We start from the raw sequence: 22626 nt of genomic DNA on the forward strand, positions 1-22626 counted from the left end.
GGCCAGGTATGGGCGGAGCCCTACACATAGTACAATACAATGGGCCAGGTATGGGCGGAGCCCTACACATAGTACAATACAATGGTGAGGAAACGGAACAGGGGTAAGGGAAATGAAACTGAAACCAACCACAGTCACAGGCAGTGATGAATGGAATATTTCATCACACCGGTGAACCCTATGGTCACTGTTCGGACACAGGAAAGGACCAACGGTTAAGCGGTAGGCGATGTGCCCAACGGACCCATCAATTATGCCACCCCTTTTACTCACTCCTAATTGAATGCTATTGCCAAAAACGTACCCAAGTTCGATGGCAAGATTCATTTTGAATTATGGAAGGCGGCGGTTCTCCAGGCCTCTGAGACTCAGGGACTAGATGAGGGAGAGCTGAGGAAACTAGTGACTTTGTGTTTGGGACCCGTTATATTCGGGGCCATGCCCCAAACCCAGAAAACAGGGCAGGGCACCATAGTCGAAATGTGGATCGCCATTAAGGAGGCGGCAGGAGTTAACAGCAAAGATCCCGTTATGGAATTAGCTACCTTTAAACAGGGTGACGAAGAACACCCCCGCGCTTATTCGGAACGCTTGTGGGTGGTTTTCTGTAACCTGGTGGGAACATTGAACCGCGACAATCTGGATGATGGTCCTCGTGCCACCTGGTTTAAGTCCCTCATTTCCCATGCCTCCGATTCCGGTAAAAGGGCATGTAAGCTCTTCGACCCTACCGACGACACTCATAATGAGGTCTGGATCTTAAGGTGTATGACCAGGGCTTGGCAGGATGATCAAAATCAATCCTCTCCCCAACCAAAAGATAAAATCCACGCTTTCCGCTCAGGCCCAGATAGAAATGACCCGCCAGCTTGGAGGACTGAGGGATCTCCAAGGTATCCGGTAGTAAACCAGGGAGATTGGGGATATGGACCACTAAGGGGATCCTGTTATAACTGCGGAAAGACGGGACATTGGCAAAGGGAGTGTCAGGCGCCAAAAAGAAGTAACCGGCCCGGCGCTGTGGGATGCTCCGGGCGAATGGCACCCTTCCATCAGCAACCGGCAGTCGAGCCCGGGGGCCAACAATGACTGGGTCCGACCTCGGAGGTCGTGTGCAAGGCAGGATATGACCATCATGGACGGCCTATAGTCTCAGGTGTCGTAGGAGGTCGCGATACCACATTTTTATGGGATCCAGAACGTGTCTGGGAAACCAGCCCCCTCTCTCGCACAGCGACTTAACTAATCAAGAAATCCTCCTTAGCGGCTTTACCGGTCATGGGCAGACCGCTACAATCACTAAGCCATTGGAGATTCAATTGGGAAGTTTCAGATTTAAGCATGCCTGCCTGTCGGTGCCACAGATGCAGGGGAAATCGGCAATAATTGGTATTGACTTCATGAGAATATATAATTTGGCTTATGACCCAGCAAAGCAATGTATTTGGAGAATGTGCGAAACTTGTGTTAATACACGCGCATATGCTGCATGAAAAACTGTTACTTTTGTTCCTTCTACCATAACAGACGACCAGGAAATACAGGATATTTTAACCCAAAACTCAAATGTTTTTGCCACCCACAAACACGAGTGTGGCTGGATGGCAGGACCGGTCTCAATCATGGGACCCGATCCCCCGCCCCAGAAGCAGTATAAAATTCCCGTAGAGGCAGAAAAGGACTTAGACAATATTATTCACAGTCTCTTGAATCAAGGCGTGCTCCGACCCATTGCTTCTACCAATAACTCACCCATTTGGCCTGTTTAAAAACCCGATAAGTCCTGGAGAATGACTATAGATTACCGAACCTTGAATAAGGTTACGCCTTCCATGGCACCCACTGTTGCCACTGCCCCAGAGACCGCTTCAAACTTTCCCCAACTGCGAAAATCTTTACTGTCCTGGACATCAGTAATGGATTTTGGTCCATACCCTTAACAAAAGAATGCCAGTACAAATTTGCTTTTACTCACAAGGGACAGCAGTACACTTGGACCCAGTTGCCTCAAGGTTTCCACAACAGCCCCTCAATATTCTCAAACATACTGGCAAATAGTTTGAAGGGATTTTCCCAGCCCTCAGCACTCGTTCAGTACATAGATGATATCCTCCTCCAAACTGACACCATGGAGGAACATAAGGTCCTATTACAGGAACTATTTTAAACCCTCCACAAGATTGGGGTAAAGGTGAACCCTAAAATGGTGCAGATTGCAAAACGGTCAGTGCATTACTTGGGAATGCAAGTCACAGAGGGACTAAGGGAGGTAACGGAAGAGCGAAAAAGATCCGACTCCAAGTTGCTTACCCCCACAGATGTAAAATCCCATCCCTTTTAGGGATCACCGGATATTGCCGGGACCACATTGAGGACTACTCTTTACTGGCAAAGCCCTTATATAACTTACTAAAGAAGGAACTGGCATGGGAATGGTCCCAACAACATACGGATTCCTTTAACCAGCTAACATTAGCCTTGACCCAAGCCCCTTCACTACGCAGCCCCGACATGTCTCTGAGTTTTTATCTGGAGACTGCCGCTTGTGAGGCCGGCCTATCAGCGGTATTATTACAGGAACACTCTGGGAAGCTCCAGCCTGTTGGTTACACTTCTAGAGTTCTGACCCCTGTTGAGTTAGCGTTCTCACCCTGTGAGAAAAATATACTCAGTGTGTTTTGGGCTGTGCACAAATTCTCTCCAATCGTCGGACTTAACCCTTTGATTATCCTAACCACACACACATTTATTAAAATGCTTATGGATGGTAGCCTTAAAGATGGCTCGGTCAGTTCACAACGAATAGCCAGATGAACACTACTCCTACAAGGGAGGGATATCAGTGTTAAATATCAGCCTAAATTAGCGAACTTAGCGCAGAACATGCTGTACCCAGGAGACCAGCACGAATGTAAAATGTTGTCATCACGTGACCTTGATGGCCCCTTTCAGACAAAATTTAGGGAGGGTGACGGTGACCAGAAAATCAAAACCCACGTCTATGTGGATGGTTCATCAACTGTGGTTAATGGACAACAATGTACCGGATTTGAGGTGGTAACTATGACTGAGGATGGGGAAGCCCATCCTTGGGAATTAAAGATAGGGGATCAAGTGATGGTCAAGGTCCAAAGGGAAGGAACATTTTTGAGCCCTAAATACGCTGGACCCTTTAGTGTCATGGAAAAAGCTAACGCCTCAGTGTATAAGATTATGGATACAAAGGCCCAGTCCAGAACGACCCAAACGGTTGCGTCGGGTATCAGAAACGATAGAACTGTCAATAAGAGCAGTTGCTAACCTGATCTTTCTTTTTCTTTCTAGGTAACTGATTATTGCAGATGGAAATCCCAGTACCCACCCTTCTGGGGTACTGTGGTCTGGTGTTTGGCTGTATCATCCTCGCTGAGAACTCGAATGTAACTATTACCGCAGACAGACGGAACAGTCAGAACTGTGCCCAAGACAACAATGCAGGTTTTCACGTACCTACCAATGGCAACAACGAGTGCAGGTGTAGCAGCCAAGGAAAAACCTGCTATGAGACGGCAACTGAAATTCAGCTGAACTTTGTGTGTATTGCTTGTACGGGAAAAGATGTTAAGGCTATAGTATGGATGGCTATGCAGAACGCAGGGGGCACCCATAGGGTTCTATCGGGGGCAAATCCTGTTGGTTCAGAGTGTGAGATAAATTGTACTAAGATAGATAGATAAACAACTGTGTTGCAACATAAGCAAAACAAGCACCTCCTTACAGATTAGGGTGGGATGTAGCAGCAATTCAACTGTAAGAAACCTAATCAGTAATCCACAGAAGAGCTTAAAACAGGCCAGTGTTGGGAGCGGTGAGAGCGGAGACTCAGTGAGTAATTAAACTCACTTTCTCGGGCTTATTTTCACAGGCCATTGTCGGGAGCGGTGAGAGCGGAGACAGTGAGTATTTAAACTCACTTTCGCGGGCTTATTTTCACAGACCATTGTCGGGAGCGGTGACTCAGTGACTATTTAAACTCACTTTCGCGGGCTTGTTTACAGAGGCTTACCAATCTCGCAGACCGGCGTCGGCGTTCCAGAGCCAAGCCAGGATTCAAAATGTGACACGGCAGGAGGAAGCAGCTGATTGGGTGAGTATTTATACTATATAGTTTGACAGTTAAGGTTCATAGTTTATAAAGTTTAGAAGGTCTTAATTTTGTGGTTATAGTTTCTAAGGTCTCTGTTGTGTAGCGGGGAGTGCTAGGAAACAAGGGCCCGTGAGTATAATTGGTGGTATTGATTTCATTTAAATTAATTAAAGGGTAAGTCATGGCAGCACAACTCGGCCCCGTGGCATGCTCCTCCTGCACTATGTGGGAAATCAGGGACACTTCCTGTGTCCCTGACGACCATGTGTGCGGGAAGTGTATCCAGCTGCAGCTACTGACAGACCGCATTGCAGTGCTGGAGCTGAGAATGGATACATACTGGAGCATTCGCGATACTGAGGACGTTGTGGATATCACGCTTAATCAGTTGGTCACACCGCAGGTAAAGGCTGCACAGGCAGGAAGGGAATGGTTGACTGCCAGGCAGAGTAGTAGGCACAGGCAGGTAGTGCAGGGGTGCCCTGTGGCCATTCCCCCTCTCAAACAGATATACCGCTTTGGATATTGTTGGGGAGGATGGCTTATTGGGGGAAGGCAGCAGCAACCAACTTCCTGGCACCATGGGTGGTTCTGCTGCACGGGACGGGAGGAAAAATAGCGAGAGAGCTATAATGATAGGGGATTCTATTGTAAGGGAAATAGATAGGCGTTTCTGCGGCCGCAAACAAGACTCCAGGATGGTATGTTGCCTCCCTGGTGCAAGGGTCAAGGATGTCTCAGAGTGGCTGCAGAGCATTCTGGAGGGGGAGGGTGAACAGTCAGTCATGGTGCATATAGGTACCAATGATATAGGTAAAAAATGGGATGAGGTCCTAAAAGCTGAATATAGGGAGTTAGGAGGTAAATTAAAAAATAGGACCTCAAAGGTAGTAATCTCAGGATTGCTATCAGTGCCACGTGCTAGTCAGAGTAGAAATAGAAGGATATTTCAGATGAATACATGGCTAGAGGAATGGTGCAAGGGGAGGGATTCAAATTCCTGGGACATTGGAACCGGTTCTGGGGAGGTGGGACCAGTACAAACTGGATGGTTTGCACCTGGGCAGGACTGGGACCGATGTTCTAGGGGGAGTGTTTGCTAGTGCTGTTGGGGAGGGTTTAAACTATAATGGCAGGGGGTTGGGAACCTGTGTAGGGAGACAGAGGAATGGGAAGCAAGGATAGAAGCAAAAGACAGGAAGGAGAAAAGCAAAAGTGGAAGTCAGAGAAATCAAGGGTGTAAATCAAACATGGCCGCAGTAAACAATAATTCGAAAAGGTCTAAGAGTGTTAAAAAAACAAGCCTGAAGGCTTTGGCCTAGAAATTCACTATGGCCCCGCCAGCTGGCTAGCGCCCAAAAGTTAGCGCTGGGCGCGGAGCCAGTTGCGACCGTCAGATATTCAGTTTTTGCGCCCCAAGTCGGAACCGGGCGCTATTCCAGGGTGTGCCCGCCCCCGCTTGGGGCGCTGAAACTGAATTTCAGCGCTCTAGGCGCCGCTGCGCCACCCGCTGCGGAGCGGCAGGCTGCGGTACTGCAGGCCTCCTCCTTCTCTTAAGGGGGAGGTGCCTGCCACGGGGAGATCGCCGCTGGATTGTGCCGGCAAATGAGCCCGGCACCACGGAGAAGTGCCGGGTTCACGGAAAGCAGCCGGCAATGCCGCGGGGGGGGGGGGTGGAGGAGGCCGGGGAAGGAGGTGCGGGCAGGTGGCCGCCGAAAAAGCGGCCGGCCGCACCTCCACCTTAAAGCGCCCCACTAAGGCTACAGTACGGCCCCGTTTTCTGGTCGCTGTTTGCGGCCGCTGCGGAAGAGGCGGCCGCAACTAAATATGGGGATCGGGCCGGTATCGGGGCGGAACCAGGGCACTGCGCACACCGATGATGTCATCGGTGCTGGCGCAGCGCTAACGGCTACCGCCGCCATTATCGCTGCGCTGAATATCAGCGCAAACTCCTGTATTGGCGCAGAAGCCCTCTTTAGGCGGTAACTGGCCGCAAAGCTGCCGGCGCCTTAATGAATTTCTAGGCCTTTGTGTCTTAATGCAAGGAGCATTCATAATAAGGTGGGTGAATTAGCTGCGCAAATAGATGTAAACGGATATGATATAATCGGGATTATGGAGACACGGCTCCAGGGTGACCAAGGCGGGGAATTCAGCATCCAGGGGTATACAATATTCAGGAAGGACAGACAAAAAGGAAAAGGTGGTGGGGTAGCATTGCTGGTTAAAGAGGAGATTAACACAATAGTAAGGAAGGATATTAGCTCTGATGATGTGGAATCTGTATGGGTAGAGCTGAGAAATACCATGGGGCAGAAAACATTAGTGGGAGTTGTATACAGACCCCCAAACAGTAATGCTGAGGTTGGGGATGGCATTAAATGGGAAATGAGAGATGCATGCAATAAGGGCACGGCAGTTATCATGGGTGACTTTAATCTACATATAGATTGGTCTAACCAAATTAGTAACAATACTGTGGAAGAGGAATTCCTAGAGTGTATACGGGAGGGTTTCCTGGACCAATATGTCAAGAAACCAACTAGAGATCAGGCCATCTTAGACTGGGTATTATGTAATGAGAAAGGATTAATTAGCAATCTTGGGGAGGAGCGATCATAATATGATAGAATTCTTCATTAAGATGGAGAGTGAAGTAGTTGATTCAGAGACTTGGGTACTGAATTTAAATAAAGGAAACTACGATGGTATGAGGCACGAGTTGGGTAGGATTGATTGGGGAATTTTACTTAAAGGGTTGACGGTGAATAGGCAATGGGAAACATTTAAAGATCGCATGGATGAACTACAGAATTTGTTCATCCCTGTTTGGCATAAAAATAAAACAAAAAAGGCGACTCAACATTGGTTAACGAGGGAAATTAGGGATAGCATAAGATCCAAGGAGAGCACATATAAATTGGCCAGAAAAAGCAGCAAACCCGAGGATTGGGAGCAGCTTAGGATTCAGCAAAGGAAGACAAAGGGATTAATTAAGTGGGGGAAAATAGAGTATGAGAGTATGCTTGAAGGGAACATAAAAACTGACTGTAAAAGCTTCTATAGATATGTGAAGAGAAAAAGATTGGTGAAGTCAAGTGAGGTCCCTTGCAGTCAGAATCAGGGGAATTTATAATGGGGAACAAAGACATGGCAGACCAATTAAATACATAATTTGGTTCTGTCTTCACAAAGGAGGACACATATAAACTCCCAGAGATGTCGGAGAACATAGGGTCTAATGAGAGGGAGGAACTGAATGAAATCAGTATTTGTAGGGAAATGGTGTTAGGGAAATTGACAGGATTGAAGGCCGATAAATCCCCAGGGCCTGTTAATTTACATCCTAGGGTACTTAAGGAAGTGGCCGTAGAAATAGTAGATGCATTGCTGGTCATCTTCCAAAATTCTATACACTCTGGAACTGTTCCCATGGATTGGAGGGTAGCTAATGTAACCCCACTATTTAAAAAAGGTGGTAGAGAAAAAACGGGGTAATTATAGCCCAGTAAGCCTGACATCGGTAGTGGGGAAAATGCTAGAGTCCATTATAAAAGATGTAATAGCAGAGCACTTGGAAAACAGTGACAGGATCGGACAAAGTCAACAAGGATTTACACAAGGTAAATCATGCTTGACTAATCTACTGGAATTTTTGGGGGATGTAACTGGTAGAATAGATAAGGGAGAACCAGTGGATATGGTGTATTTGGACTATCAGAAGGCTTTCGATAAGGTCCCGCATAAGAGACTAGCGTGCAAAGTTAAAGCACATGGGATTGGGGGTAAGGTACTGACTTGGATAGAAAACTGGTTGGCAGACAGGAAGCAGAGAGTTGTAATAAACGGGTCTTTTTCTGAGTGGCAGGCAGTGACTAGTGGGGTACCGCAGGGATCGGTGCTAGGACCCCAGTTATTCACAATATATATTAATGATCTAGACGAGGGAACGAGATGTAATATCTCCAAGTTTGCAGACAACACAAAGCTGGGTGGGCGTGAGTGCTGTGAGGAGGATGCAGAGAAACTCCAGTATGATTTGGACAGGTTGGGCAGATGCATGGCAGTGCAGTATAATGTGGATAAATGCGAGGTTATCCACTTTGGTGTCAAAAACAGCAAGGCAGATTATCTGAACGGCAATAGATTGGGAAAAGGGGAAGTGCAACGAGACCTGGGTGTTCTTGTGCACCAGTCGCTGAAGGTAAGCATGCAGGTGCAGCAGGAGGTTAAGAAGGCAAATGGTATGCTGGTCTTCGTAGCAAGAGGATTCGAACACAGGAGCAAGGATGTCTTGCTGCAGTTGTACAGGATCTTGATGAGACCGCACCTTGAGTATTGTGTGCAGTTTTGGTCGCCTTATCTGAGGAAGGATGTTCTTGCCATGGAGGGAGTGTAGCAAAGATTCACCAGACTGATACCTGGGATGGCAGGAATGATGTATTAAGAGAGACTGGGTCGATTAGGCTTATATTCGCTAGAGTTTAGAAGAATGAGAGGGGATCTCATTGAAACTTATAAAATTCTAACCAGACTAGATGCAGGAAGGCTGTTCCCAATGGCGGTGGAGTCCAGAACCAGGGATCACAGTCTAAGGATAAGGGGTAAGCCATTTAGGACTGAGAAGAGGAGGAATTTCTTCACCCAGAGAGTGGTGAACCTGTGGAATTCTCTACCACAGAAGACAGTTGAGGCCAATTCATTAAATATATTCAAGAAGGAGTTAGCTATCTTTCTTAAGGCTAAGGGGATCAAGGGATATGGGGAGACAGCAGGGACAGGGTACTGAATTTGGATGATCAGCCATGATCGCATTGAATGGCGGAGCAGGCTCGAGGGGCCGAATGGCCTACTCCTGCTCCTATCTTCTATGTTTCTATGTAAAACCAACGTGCTCGTGTAAACACCAAGGAAAGCTATTGGTTCAGGTATTACAGACACCTACTACCCCCGAGCCAACTACTCCACTCATGGTTGAGACCACCACCCCGCTCCCTACAACCCCGGTTCCAGTTTGGGACTGGCCCAAACACGAGCCGGGACCCAAGGGAGGAGTAATATTAAGAAACACGACCAAAATTGTTTATAATATACAATATGAATTAATACCTATAGTACTGAATATAATCGATGTACAATTGCCCGATTGGTGCCTGGAGGGAACCAAGATTGTATCAGGACTTGACTTTGATGTTGCTTAAGGGAGAGATAGGAGGGAAGCAGGGAAATGAAACAAGGACAGCTAGGAAAAGGAGGGAGAGAGTTACTAAATGATGCAGGGACAGTCTATGGAGCATGTGGTAAACCACTGTTTGTATTCCACTGTGTACATGCCTGGACATGCCTCGGCTGACTCCTCCCACAAGTCCTAGTATAAAGGTGACTGCTCCCCAGCCCCTTTGTATTCTGGACCAGTCGACCACTCGAGGCAGACCTTCATTCTTTTGTTAATAAAAGCCTTTAGTTACTCTCTTAACTCTCAGTCTTTTATGAGTAATTGATAGCGCATCAGAGCAGGAATGGCCACTGTAAATACTCTAGATATAACTAATTTGAACTCCAAGGTTAAAACCTTAACCCAGCAAGTCAAAACGTTATTGGAGGAACTGAATAATAACCAAAGACAAGAGTCACAGGCAGGACAGGAAAGTATAGGGATCCAAACACAACAGGTGAAGGTCTTAGAAGGACATGCACGGACTATTAATCAACTTATTAACACGGCCAAAAAGGCGGCGAACGGAACCCAACAACAAACACTGTGCATGACATATGGCAATTGGATGCTGGACCAGCTAAGAGAAAACGTAATGCTGGCAAAACGTGACGTACCCCCCACTTGGATCAACAATACTCAAATCCAGGGTCTGATAAAGCAGAATGTTCCTGCTACTATCAGTGACTGTGAACTACGGAAACTCAGCAGGGTATGGTTCAATGAGGAATGTACGGGCCCCCGTGGAAGTACTGCTGTAGGGATGGTGATAGGAGTCTCCATGATAGGACACCAGGAAGGAATGCCATTATTTGAGGTCCAAACCATAGGCACTATACAAAAAAGGAGTATGGGTGGCCGTGGCAGGAATGAGGCCATATGCTGTGAAGCAGAACGGTATTCTGGTGGGAACTGCATTGGGACAATGTGCCACTACGGAAAGAATAATGTGCCCATACAAAATTTACCCAACCCGCACCGCGCGATGCAGATTTAAGGGAAATACAGCCATAAATTGCTCCTTGATCATGGAGAATGCGATTCACAAACCTATCACTCGAAGCGCTTATATGGGTGACGGAACATATTGTTTTACCACCGCCGAAGCTAGTTACCATTATGAGAATAAGGACTGCCCTATCCAAAACCCAACCTTCTGCACGCACCCCCTGATACCGATGAGAATAGGAAATGTGGAAATCATCAACATCCAGAGGCATGCAGCTGTTAACCTTAATGTGTCAATAGACCGGAAGAATCGCTTGACAAAATATTGCACAAAAATAGACATCAACATCCAGCTAGAGGAAGAACATAACACGGAAATTAGACATAAGCTGGATCTTGTTCATGAAATCTACGAAAGGGTGGAAATGAATACCCAGGACATTGACCAAAAGATTAAACAAATCAAAATCAATACTTGGTGGGGCGACCTTTGGAATTGGGGCGAAAATGTGAACATACACCCCTGGGTGAGACTCGTGTCCCACCTGACTGTAATTATGATCATGCTGGTGTTCATATGTCTATGCTTCACCTGGGTAAGCATGAAAAGGCTAGAGAAAAGGCTGAAGGTTCAAGCAGAATCAATGGAAGCGTATCAGGCTTTACAAAGGACAAAAGACACACCCCGGCGATGGTAAACAGCTTTATGGTGATCAAATCATTTGGTCAAATGATAATGATCAAAGGGAGGAATGTGGAAATGGAAGTAGTGGTGTCTAAGTAAGAAAACTGAAATAAAATGAAGGAGTCACCATGTGTAAGAGATAGTGGGTAAATAATGCAGAAGTTCAGTACCAGCCATGGAATGTTCTGAACAGAGGGCTCATAGGTAACCTCGTCAGACACGGGTGAGGTCACTACAGACGCCAGTTAACAATGGGTCAATTGGAGAAAATGGATGAAGTAAGACGTAAACTAATCAAGGAGATGGGACAGGTTGTAGAATAGGATAAACTAATCATCAGGGCGCAGGAAAAAAGGAACAAATGTGTAACCAAAGAGATGGGACAGGTTATAGAATAGTATAAACCAGGAGGGAAAACCCCAGATAGGCAGCGAGAACCTAGGAGCAACATTCAACAGCAAGGACCTGGGGATAGAAACCCTACGTAGAGGTTTGGACAGAGATTGATCACCTCGGACCAAATCGGGTAATAAGTTGTGAGTCTTATATTTTGGAATTGTACTTTAAACAATGAACGGTGTTTGTTAAGCATTCATTAAAGATAAATCTTTGTACGCGAAATCTGTTGCCTGTGTGTTTGTTCAGACCAAACTTACATTTGAACCCTAAAAGGAAAAATTGCAAACCTATTTGTTCGATCTTTCGAACATCTAGCGAATTCGGAGCAACAATTGTGAAACATTTTTACTTAAATATCAGCAAGAGGTTACAAGTAATTACTAGAATACAAACTTTACTCAATTCATGTACTTATTACAAGAAAGCATCCAATATCATTTACTTTAAGCTCAGGTGATTATAAGCAAAACCACATCTGAACTAACACTAGTGAGAGGTCAATTCAACGGTGACTAGACACAGGACTTTAACTGGCAACTGATCAGGTCACCATCGACTGCAGCCACGAATGTCAGTCCACAATATCGCTTATACAGGTAGACTATCCTTTATCCGAAAACCTCAGGACCAGCCGTGTTTCGGTTTTAGGAAAATTTCGGATTTCGGAAGGTGCGCGAAAACACATCGGTTTTCAGAGTAATTCGGTTTGCGGGAGTGCGGATAAAGGATGCACTATCCCTTATCCGAAAGGGTGGGGGTCGGGTTCGGCCGGGGGGTCGGGGTCGGGGGTGGGCAAGGGTGGGGGTCGGCGGGGGTCGGGTTCGGCCGGGGGGTCGGGTCGTGCGCACGACTTACGCTGAGCGATTTCGGTTTTCAGAAGTTATGCTTTGCGCCACTTTCGGCTTTCAGAGGTTTTCTGGTTTCGGATGTGCGGATAAAGGCTGGTACACTTATGCTGAGCGATTTCGGTTTTCAGAAGTGCGGAAAAATGCTACACTATCCCTTATCCGGCTAGGCCTGTAAGTCGTGCGCCACTCTGGTCATGTCGTGCGCACGACTTACGCTGACCGAAAAAACCTTCGGTTTTTAGAGGGTTTCGGAAGTCCGGATAAAGGGTAGTCTACCTGTACCCCAAAACTTAGCAACTCGCCCACAGCATTCGTGTCTCAAACTGTGTGATTAACGTTTTTCTCTTCTATCTGTTTTGACACTTAGTTAACCAAGGCCAGACATTCAAGGGTTGGAGAGAGTTGTTTTTACATTTGCAGGTTGTTGACTCGTGGCTCTCAGAATTTTATCTTTTGAAGGAAAAATACCAGCACATTATGCATTAGCCAGTCTCTTGCCTTCAAAGCTCGTCAGTACATTTGGTCATTTTTAGATTGTGAAGTTTACTGTGGACTGCATATTCTTACAACACCCAGCTCTACTTCACCACCACTTCCCTCGACCCCTCCACGGACTCTCTAAACTGTCAGACTGCTTGTCCAACATCCAGTTCTGGATGAGCAAAGATTTTCTCCTATTAAATATTGGGAAGACCGAAGGCATTGTTTTCGGTCCCCACCACAAACTCCGTTCCCTAGCCACTTACTCCGGCCCTCTCCCTTACATTTGTCCGAGGCTGAACCACACTGTTCGCAACCTTGGTGCAATATTTGACCCTTAAATGAGCTTCCGACCACACATCCGCGGTATAACTAAAACCGCTTATTTCCACCTCCATAACATTGCCCGTCTCCGCCCTTACCTCAGCTCACCCACTGCAGAAACCCTCATCTATGCCTGTTACCTCTAGATTTTACTATTCCAACGCACTCCTGGCTGGCCTCCCACTTGGGGTCATCCAAAACTCGGCTGACCGTGTCCTAACTCGCACCAAGTCCCATTCACCCATGTGTTCACTGACCTACATTGGCTCCCGGTTAAGCAATGCCTTGACTTCAACATTCTCATTCTTGTTTTCAAATCCCTCCATGGCCTCACCCCTTCCCATCTCTGTAATCTCCTTCAGCCCCACAATCATTATATAATTTCTCCTTATATGGATGTCAAATTTATTTTGTCTTAATACTGCAAAACCCCTTGGGACGTTTAACGTTAAAGGCACAAGTTGTTCCTACCAAAATACATCCTCACTTTTCTGCATTACATTTCATCTATCATGTTTGCCCAATCCACTAGCCTTTCTATGTCCATTTGAAGTTTATTAATATTTTGTATTGTTATACTTACAATTTTGATGCCATCTGCAAATTTTGAAATTGTGCCCTGTACCCAAGTCATTAATGTGTAGATCATATTACCAAGAGGGCAGTAGGAAAAGAGTCAAATCTGGAAGGTGACATGTAAATGGATGAGGGTTTGACGTGAGACAACAAAAAGTGGGAACAAGTAGCTCTGGCGATTGACTGGATGTGGCGTTTGAAGCTCAGCTCAGGAAAATTTCTCCCCAACTCTGAAGTAGCCAAGCACCAGGCTCCCCATGACTCATCACTGGACATTACATTCTATAGCTTGATGCTTCGTAAAGCAAATAGCTCAAACTAGCAGCAACTGAAGACAAGGCTGACCGTTCCATACTGATCTCTGTTGAACAATTAACTGCTTGCCACCAACATTCAAGCCCTCGATATGTCGAATGTCGGAACTAAAATGCTTTTTCTTTATTTAAAAAAAAAGCGATTGAAGAGTGTGTTTGAGACGAGGACCACATCCTGCACGTACAGCAAGTCAGCAGACGTGTCACCATCAATTTACGAGCACACCCTAAGTCACTGCGTTATTGGACAAGGATTTTGACTCAGATTTGTGCAATGGAAATGCAACCAACTGGATTGAAATTTAATTTAAGACTTTCAGCTAACTGAGAAAGGAGATTTTCACCCAATTTGACCCAGTCCAAACAGCTCCCACACATCCAAGTTCTCAATATACTTATCAAGTTCCACCCGTGGCTACAGTTAAATCCCACAACCTTACATCAAATATCTAAGGGACCTCCGTTGCCTGAATGTAATTCTATAATTGAACTTGAAACTGATATTCACACTATTAGCAGGAAAAAAATACATCACAGCCGAGCTGGTACGATGACCAATTTTTTATTAGTTTGCAAGTCTGTACAAAGGGATCAGTTTATTTTTTAGACTCTTCTTCCTTGGACAGAGTCTTAATGATCTCTTCCTTCTTGGCCTGCAGACGCTCTTCACGGCGCTTACGAGCTTCCTTGGTCCTGGTTCTGCGAGCTTCAGCCTGGTCACTGCAACACAATGAACTCTGGTCAGCACTTACCAGTTTGAGTTCCTCTTACAAGTTGATACCATATTAAACATTCTAACTTTCTAAAGAGCAAAGCATTTAATAGTTTAGGCTTTAGATCAATACAAGTGTGAACCGAATCCATTTTAAGTCAACTTCTCTGAAAGGTTGAGATTCACAATTACAAAATACTTATAAAATAAAATATACTGAATAAAGTGCACACGCTCAAAAGTCTCCAGTTAGAAAATAGGTAAAGAGTTAGTTGCATCAGTCTTATCAAGAGCCTAACACAATTAAAGCCCCAAGTTGAACTCTGAACTGCAATCTCAATTCCAAAATGCCTCTTGCAGATCTCTGCAAAGTACTTACGCCAGAAGCTTCTTGCGAGCCTTGTCTGCCTTCAGCTTGTGAATGTGCTCCATCAAGATACGCTTGTTCTTGAACACATTACCCTTCACCTTCAGATACAGGCTGTGGTACCTGCAAGGGTGCAATGGAAAAAATATATAGTTCACACGATTGCCAGTTAGTGGCATCATAACTGAAATGTGTTGAAGGATAGAGCAACTCAAGTTCATTTCATAAGTGAGGAATGCTTCATTATCTACAAGGTCAATGCACCCCAACTCTGGAAAGAAATTACTTAAGTACACATTTCCAATCTTAGTTTAAACTGCAAGTATGAAAAACTAGTCATGCAGGATTTCTGGAACTGCTTGGGAGCAGTAATGAAATATTTACAAGAACTTAGAATTTGCATTTCTGAAACCTAAATTTAGAAATTTGACCATCACTGCCACATTAACCATCATAGGCCTTATCCTAAATTTCTAATTATTCAAATCAAAGGGGAATTCGAGATATTTCATTGCCACTCACCAGAATAATTTGAGCATGGAAGTTCTGAAGTAAAGAAACCTACAAACATAAGCCATAGACTACCAGCAAATCCAGGCACTGGGCGATGCAAATACACTAACTTCACCTCCCCTCATGTTCCACCCGCACTTCCATCTCCACTTGGCTGCCGATCAGAGAGCCGCCAAAGTCATTTAAGGCCTAGAAGCATAGGTCAACCTTTTTCTTTTATATAAACAAATAGAAACCAGAGGCTGCCCAGGACATACCAGGAAATAACTAACTGTGCAAGAGCCAAGCGGGCTAGTCTGGCAAATTTGTGGAGACACACAAACCATAATTCAGCCCATCACTAATAAACTCTTACATTAAGCCATCTCAAAAGGTTGTACAGAGCAGAGATCTCTGTTGAGAATGGAAGTGACTTTGTATTCAAAACCAGGACAAGATTGTAGGTACAGGAAACTTCGCGATATCCGGCACCGACGGGACCGAGCTGCTGCCGATCTATCAAAGCTTCTGGATAGACCAGCGCTAATGTTGAAGAATACGGAGGTTTTCATCTCCGTATCTGACAACAAACTGTTGCTTAGCAACAGCTTGTAAACACTCAGCCCGTACCTTGGAAGCGTCTCTGAAGCTGTTGCTAAGCTATAGAGACGCTTTCCAGAGCCTGACCGTTTATATATAAAAAAAAAAAAAAAAAATGCGAGAAGAAAAAAAACCTAACCAAAACAGCTGCTGATTTCTGCCGTTAGATCGAGGTTTCCGGACATACAACCTCCAGATAAACCAAAGTTTCCTGTAAATGGTTTTGGGTAGTTTTGCTTAGAACTTCCTGGCGATAAAGATTCCAGTGGACTCATTAGCCGATGTCAGCCAGGGACACATTAGTCCTAGCACCCTGGATTAGGGAGGAATTAAAGACAAACTGCCCAGCAACTGATAGAAATAAACATGGGTATCTTGTCAAGACAGGAGAGAGAAAAGATTCATATGAGTAACTACTTAGGCAAGGTAGAAGTCTACAAGTAGACCAAACCCAGCATCAGGCCAATTCACCACCTTCTGGAAAGGAATAGTTCTGCCAGGGATAATCATCATCAAGGAACCTTACATGTGGCGATCGATCTTCTTAGACTCCCTGTATCTGCGAAGTAGACGCCTCAGAATTCTCATTCTCCTCATCCAGGACAGTTTCTCAGGCATACGGGCATTGGCTGTACCCTTTCTCTTACCTAATCAGGGACATAGAGAGCACATTTATTAGACGTAAACTTCAATCACAGAAACACAATGCTGCAACCAAAGCCAACAGAATGCCAACCTACACAATTAAAATAATCAAATACAAGTCTGAGGAAGTGATCAAATGTCCAGTGCTCTGGTCAGACTGCACCTCAAGTACTGCGTCCAGTGAGAAACAAGATGCAAACATTGGAGGGGCAAAGAGCTAAAAGGCCGATACCTAGTATAAGTTATGAGGAAATGCAGGAGACACCTGGGCTTTTCAGTGTGCAAAGGAGGCACCCCATGGTGCTCTTCTTAGAGACATACAAGACAATTCAGAGTATAGAAAAGGAGAAGCTGAAATACAACAACTTGCATTTGGCACTTCATGAGAGCAGAATCAGAAACTTGTGAATTTCTAACTACTGGCCTTACATATCCATGTCACAATAAGGAGGATGGATATTGTAGCAACAGCAGCACAGGGTATTTTGGACCCATTTCACAAAACATTAAAAACATCCCACATCTATAAATTAAAATTTTGTTATTGAGCACCCCCTTGTGACAACAGGCTAAATTTCACCAACTTAAAGCATCTTTGCTGGGCTTACTTCTACTTGGCAGCAGTGAAGACACTGCCCAAACCCACTGAGCGCCCTAACCAGGCCACAAATTAGGCACCCAGAGAGTAAGGCAGTTTATTATCTTGGAGACAGCAGATGGGTGCTATCTACTGCATTGCTAAACTCCCTTTGGTGGTAGCGGTAGGTCACCAAAGAGAACAGGGAGATGGGTTAAATTCACTGGTAAAAGTAGTCACTGGCCAACAGTGGCAATCTTTTATTTGGCTACTGCAAAATTAAGTACTTTTAATTTCAACGCACTAGACTGTTAAAGGTTTATAGTTATTATTATTACTATCCATTCTGTATACAGCACCAGAATAAGACTTCCAAACAGAAATCACGCAAGATGAGCTCCTTATGACATTTTTATCCCCTACAGTAAAGGTAAAAGCCTTATTTACCGATGCCCATGTGTCGGCCCTTCCTGCGCGCAAGGGTGTTCTTCCTGCATCGAGCACGTGAGTGCACAGTCACAGGCTTGCGGATAATCAGACCGTCTTTAACCAATTTTCTGATCTGCTGCCCTGCAGAAGGGAAGAAAGTTTGTTAGACACAATAACGCCTCAGGCTCCATCAATGTACCCGACAAGTACACAAAGGTCAACACCGGACCACAAGTGAAATCACTTGCCTAGATTACATAGTATTTTGGTTCAATACCTAAATCTGGATGCTCCAAGTTGTAGGAGGAGATCTCAAGCTAAAGCTGCAGTTTCAACTTCTCAAAAGGTAGAGTCTCACTATAACCACATACAACAAACCAGACTGAAAGGCTTAGCAGTTTACACAACCAAGCCTCCAAATTAAATACAGCCCCCTTGCTATAGATGATGTTGACTTGGCAAAAAAGATCTTACTTAGGAGAAAATGGAGGGTTATAAAACATAGCAGAAGATCCTTAAAATGGATGAGCGATAAAGCAAAAAAAGAGCTTGCATTCAAGTAGCTTCTTTCACATCCTTAGGACGGCCCGAAACACTTCGCAACGAACAAAGTAGCTTTCGAAGTGCAGTCATTGTTGTAATGTAGACAAATAAAGAGCCGACTTGCACACAGAAAGGCCCCGCGAATAGCAATGAGATCAACAACCAGATCATTCGATTTAGTGGTACTGGTTGAGGGATAAATGTTGGCCAAGACACCAGGAGTACTCTCCTGCTCTGGGATCTGCTGCATCCACTTGAGGGAACAGAAAAGGTCTAGACTGAACATCTCGTCTGAAAGATAGCACCTCAGACAGGACAGAATTCGTTCAGTACTGCAGACAGAATAACAAAAAAAGCTATCCAGGTTTACCCGGTCTTACACATCTAATGAGATGAACCACAAGGATTACTGGCAGAAGCAAAGACATTGAGGGAAACAGCTGCAGACAAGCCCTTCCATCTCGGTTAGAATAAAACTTTTACTTACGAGAATTGGCATTGGCAATCTCATTGGTTTCGTTAGGATCCAGCCATACCTTCTTTTTGCCACAGCGCAAAACGCTGGAGGCAAGCCTCTTCTGAAGCCTGAGCATACTGTATTAAAAAAGTACAAAACTGATTAGATTTCTAAATACTTGACACTGAAACATATTGTGTCTAGTTGCCCGGGTACATTGTTTCGAGTTGCCCGGGTACATAACAGAATTGACAGGTTAGACCGTTGTAGGCTTAACTACTGGCATAAAATAATTCATCCATCAGTATCATAAAACCACAGATCACTGACCTGTCCAAAGGCTACTTGAATTGTACCAATACAGAATATGCTGCCAGCCTATCTCTCCCTGCTCCCCTCCACTTTAGTTACGCATTATTAGATGTAATAAATTACCAGAGAGGCAAGGTTTTCATACATTACGTGCACTTTAAAACTGAGAAATCATCAGATAGTGAAGATATTAAGGTCCAGGAGCTCTTAATATATAAAAATATAAGCATACTTGGGATCAATCTGATTAAAGCCATCCTTTAAAAGGAAATGTGCAGGAATTTGGGGCAGGTGAGGGAACAGCAGGAAGAAAATCAAACTGAAAAACTATTACTTGATCAGGACCATTGGTTTAGTGACCGAATAATCAAACCTCATTGCACATGACTGATGGATTTTTATTAGCGACCTGAGAATCACATTCCATCCAAGTTTCCATTAAACTAAACAACAAAACAGTGGCCTTACCAATAATGTACATTGCAGTCATAGTTTCAAAAGATGGAAATTTTTATCGACAGCAGTAGGAATCAGCGATGGGACGCAGTATGATAATTCTGGTCGCAGAGATTGAATTCAGCTTCCAGTAATGGGACGAAAGGCTCAGACTGCTGGAAGCATTCCAAGTGGAATGAACTCGGGCAGGTTTAAAGTGTTATTTTCTAGCAGACACTTGTTCACTGTAGAATTCCCCATAATTCTGTACTGCATGAACAAGCTGGCATACAAGTAATAAAAATTCTATACTGGTGGTACAAGGATAGGGTGTGCATGGTTGAGAGCTTTGCACTGCATCTAACAAAGTAATTATCGAGGAAAGGTTGTTTTCCTAACACTGGAGTACAAATATACACTTCATTTCTTGGCTGCCACCCACAAAGAAATGCAACAATGTTGCACCGATTCCAGCCACTACAACCCTGGACAGTGATTTAAACTGGATTTGTACAAAGACTCGCTGCATGCAAATAGCATTTGAAGCATCATTCTGCCAGAGGTCTACCAAAACCTAAAACATAAATTAACCTTGAGATACTATTGTTTGTGTAAAGACCCACTTTGCAGGAAAAGACAAAAAACTCAAATGAAATATTCCAATAGAAAATCTTTATTGTAACTGCAATTCCTTACCAATAGAAACATCTTAAAGCTTTACAAATGCAATCTGCCCAGTTTCCAGAGAGGAATGAACCATCTGTCAAATGTGACACCAACTCCATTTCGAAGGTGGCAGGATAAGTTTATACGGCCTTTATTGCAAGGAGTTTGGAGTAAGGAAGCTTGCTGCAATTGTATGGGGCTTTGGCGAGACCACACCTGGAGCACTGTGTAGTTTTGGTTTCTGTACCCAAGGAAGGATACTTGTCTTAGAGGGGGTGCAATGAAGGTTCACTAGATTGATTCCTGGGATGTCCTTTAATGGGCCTATACTCTTGAAGAATGAGGGGTGATCTAATTGAAATGTATAAATTTCTCAAGGGCTTGACAGGGTAGATGCTGAGAAGTTGTTTTCCCTGGCTGGAGTCTAGAACTAGGGGTCATAGTCTCAGAAGAAGGGGTCGGCCATTTAAGGCTGAGATGGGAAGGAATTTCTTCACTCAAAGGATTGTGAATCTTTGGAATTCTCTACCCCAGAGGGCTGTGAATGCTCAGTTGATGAGTATACTCAAGATTGAGATCAATAGATGCTTGGGCACTAAGGGAATCAAGGGATATGGGGATAGGGTGGGAAAGTAGATTTAATTTAGAAGTTCAGCCATGATCTTACTGAATGGCAGAGCAGTCTTGAGGGGCAGTACCGGTTATGTTCTTAAAAGGCCGTTAAAAAAACACATACTGGCATCTTGGTTTTATAAATAGAGGCAGTGTACAAAAGCAGGGAAGTTATACCCAACCATTATAAATCACTCATTAGGCCTCAGCTGGAGTATTGTGGCCAATTTTGGGCACACACTTTAGGAAGGTGCCAAGGCCTTAAGAGCGGGTGCATTGGAAATTTAGCAGAATGGTACCAGGGATGAGGGACGTCAGTTATGTGAAGACTGGAGAAGCTGGAATTATTATTCTTAGAGCAGAGAAGGCTAAGGGGAGATGTAACATAAGTGTTCAAAATCATGAAGGGTTTTGATAAGAGTTAATAAGGAGAAACTGGTTCTGATAGAAGGGTTGGTAACCAGAGGAGACAGATTTACAGTATTCCTCACAGATATAATTGACGAGAACTGAGGAGGTATGAGAATTTCTTTTTTAATGCAGTGCGTTGTGATCAGGAATGATCTGCCTGAAAGGGCAGTGGAAGCAGATTCAACAGTAACTTTCAAAGGGAAATTGGGATAAATACTTGAAAAGGAAAAATTTGCAGGGCTATGGGGAAAATGGACTAATTGGATATCTGTCAATGAGCTAGCAAAGGAATGATGGGCTGAACGGTCGGATTCTGCGCTGAACATAAAACCTCCAGTCTGTCCCTCCCAATCGCTGCAACTGGAACAGACGGGGAGCGGTGCACAGTTGCCGAGCCCGGCCTCGGGACTACTGTCGGCCTGGAGTTGCTGCTTCCAGCCTTGGGCAGGTCTGAAGCCGTCCCCGAGGCTCGGGGGGGCGGGAGGGTGGCAGAGGAAGGCCGCGGGGTTCAGTTCACACCCGACCCAACCGCCCTGGTTCAGAGCTGTGTGGAGGGGGGAGGGGGCGGGGAGGAGAGCAGCGCAGGCCGCAGGCCTCATGTCATGGCCGCTGCCGCACGGCTGCCTAGGCCGCGGGGCCTGGATCCGATCCCGAGGCCTCGCCGTCACTCGGAGGTAACGTGCGCGGCCGCCAGGGCGTCCCTTTCGTCGAGTGTCCTTCTGTCGGTACCGGTACCGGTACCGGTACCGGGCCCCGCTCCCCAAGCTCCTCAGTCCCGGGGCCCGCTCCTCAGGCCGGGCCACACTCACCTCATGGCGGCTCCGTTTCGCTGGCCGAAAAAGAACAAGCATGCGCAGAACCCACCGCTCATACACCCACCGGGAGAAACCAACAGCTCCGGGGAGGGGGGGAGACAGACACCTCAATCACCTCAATCACAGCCCTACAGCAACCCTTACCTGCACGGAAAAATCGCACTCAAAATTAAAATTCAAGTAATTACCTTCAGTAGGTGTATGTTTATTTCGCTTCTCCAGACTAACTGGTTACATTCACAGAAGGAGCTTTGTGTGCCCCCGGAGCTCGAAATGCGACATTCCACCCACGCTTTACGTGATGACGTAGGGCGCCGCTCTATCCCAAGCAGGAACCAAATTTCGCTGCAGGTTCTGCTGCTGCTGCCTGACACAGAACATAAGAAATAGGAGCAGGAGTAGGCCATTTGGCCCCTCGAGCCTGCTCCGCCATTCAATAAGATCATGGCTGATCATCCAAACTCAGTATCCTGTCCCTGCCTTCTCCCCATACCCCTTGATCCCTTTAGCCTCAAGAAATATATCCAACTCCTTCTTGAATATATTTAATGAATTGGCCTCCACTGCCTTCTGTGGTAGAGAATTCCACAGGTTCACCATTCTCTGGGTGAAGAAATTCCTCCTCATCTCAGTCCTAA

At 45.3% G+C, this 22626-nt stretch overlaps 1 protein-coding gene across 1 annotated transcript; it reads right to left on the reverse strand.

Moving 5' to 3' along the window:
• Window positions 1-14461: 14461 nt before the first annotated feature.
• rpl19 (ribosomal protein L19) lies at window positions 14462-22064 on the reverse strand. Its single transcript, XM_085966566.1, has 6 exons — window positions 21983-22064; window positions 18768-18874; window positions 17756-17878; window positions 16613-16733; window positions 15007-15117; window positions 14462-14635 (listed from the first exon to the last, which is right to left on the reverse strand). The coding sequence occupies exons 1-6, from the start codon at window positions 22042-22044 to the stop codon at window positions 14512-14514; spliced, it is 648 nt and encodes a 215-aa protein (XP_085822692.1). The 5' UTR covers window positions 22045-22064; the 3' UTR covers window positions 14462-14511.
• Window positions 22065-22626: the final 562 nt, after the last annotated feature.

Source organism: Somniosus microcephalus, chromosome 24 (genome assembly GCF_052327205.1).
Source record: "Somniosus microcephalus isolate GS21.2 chromosome 24, FLI_Smic_1.0, whole genome shotgun sequence".
NCBI classification, from domain to species: Eukaryota; Metazoa; Chordata; class Chondrichthyes; order Squaliformes; family Somniosidae; genus Somniosus; species Somniosus microcephalus.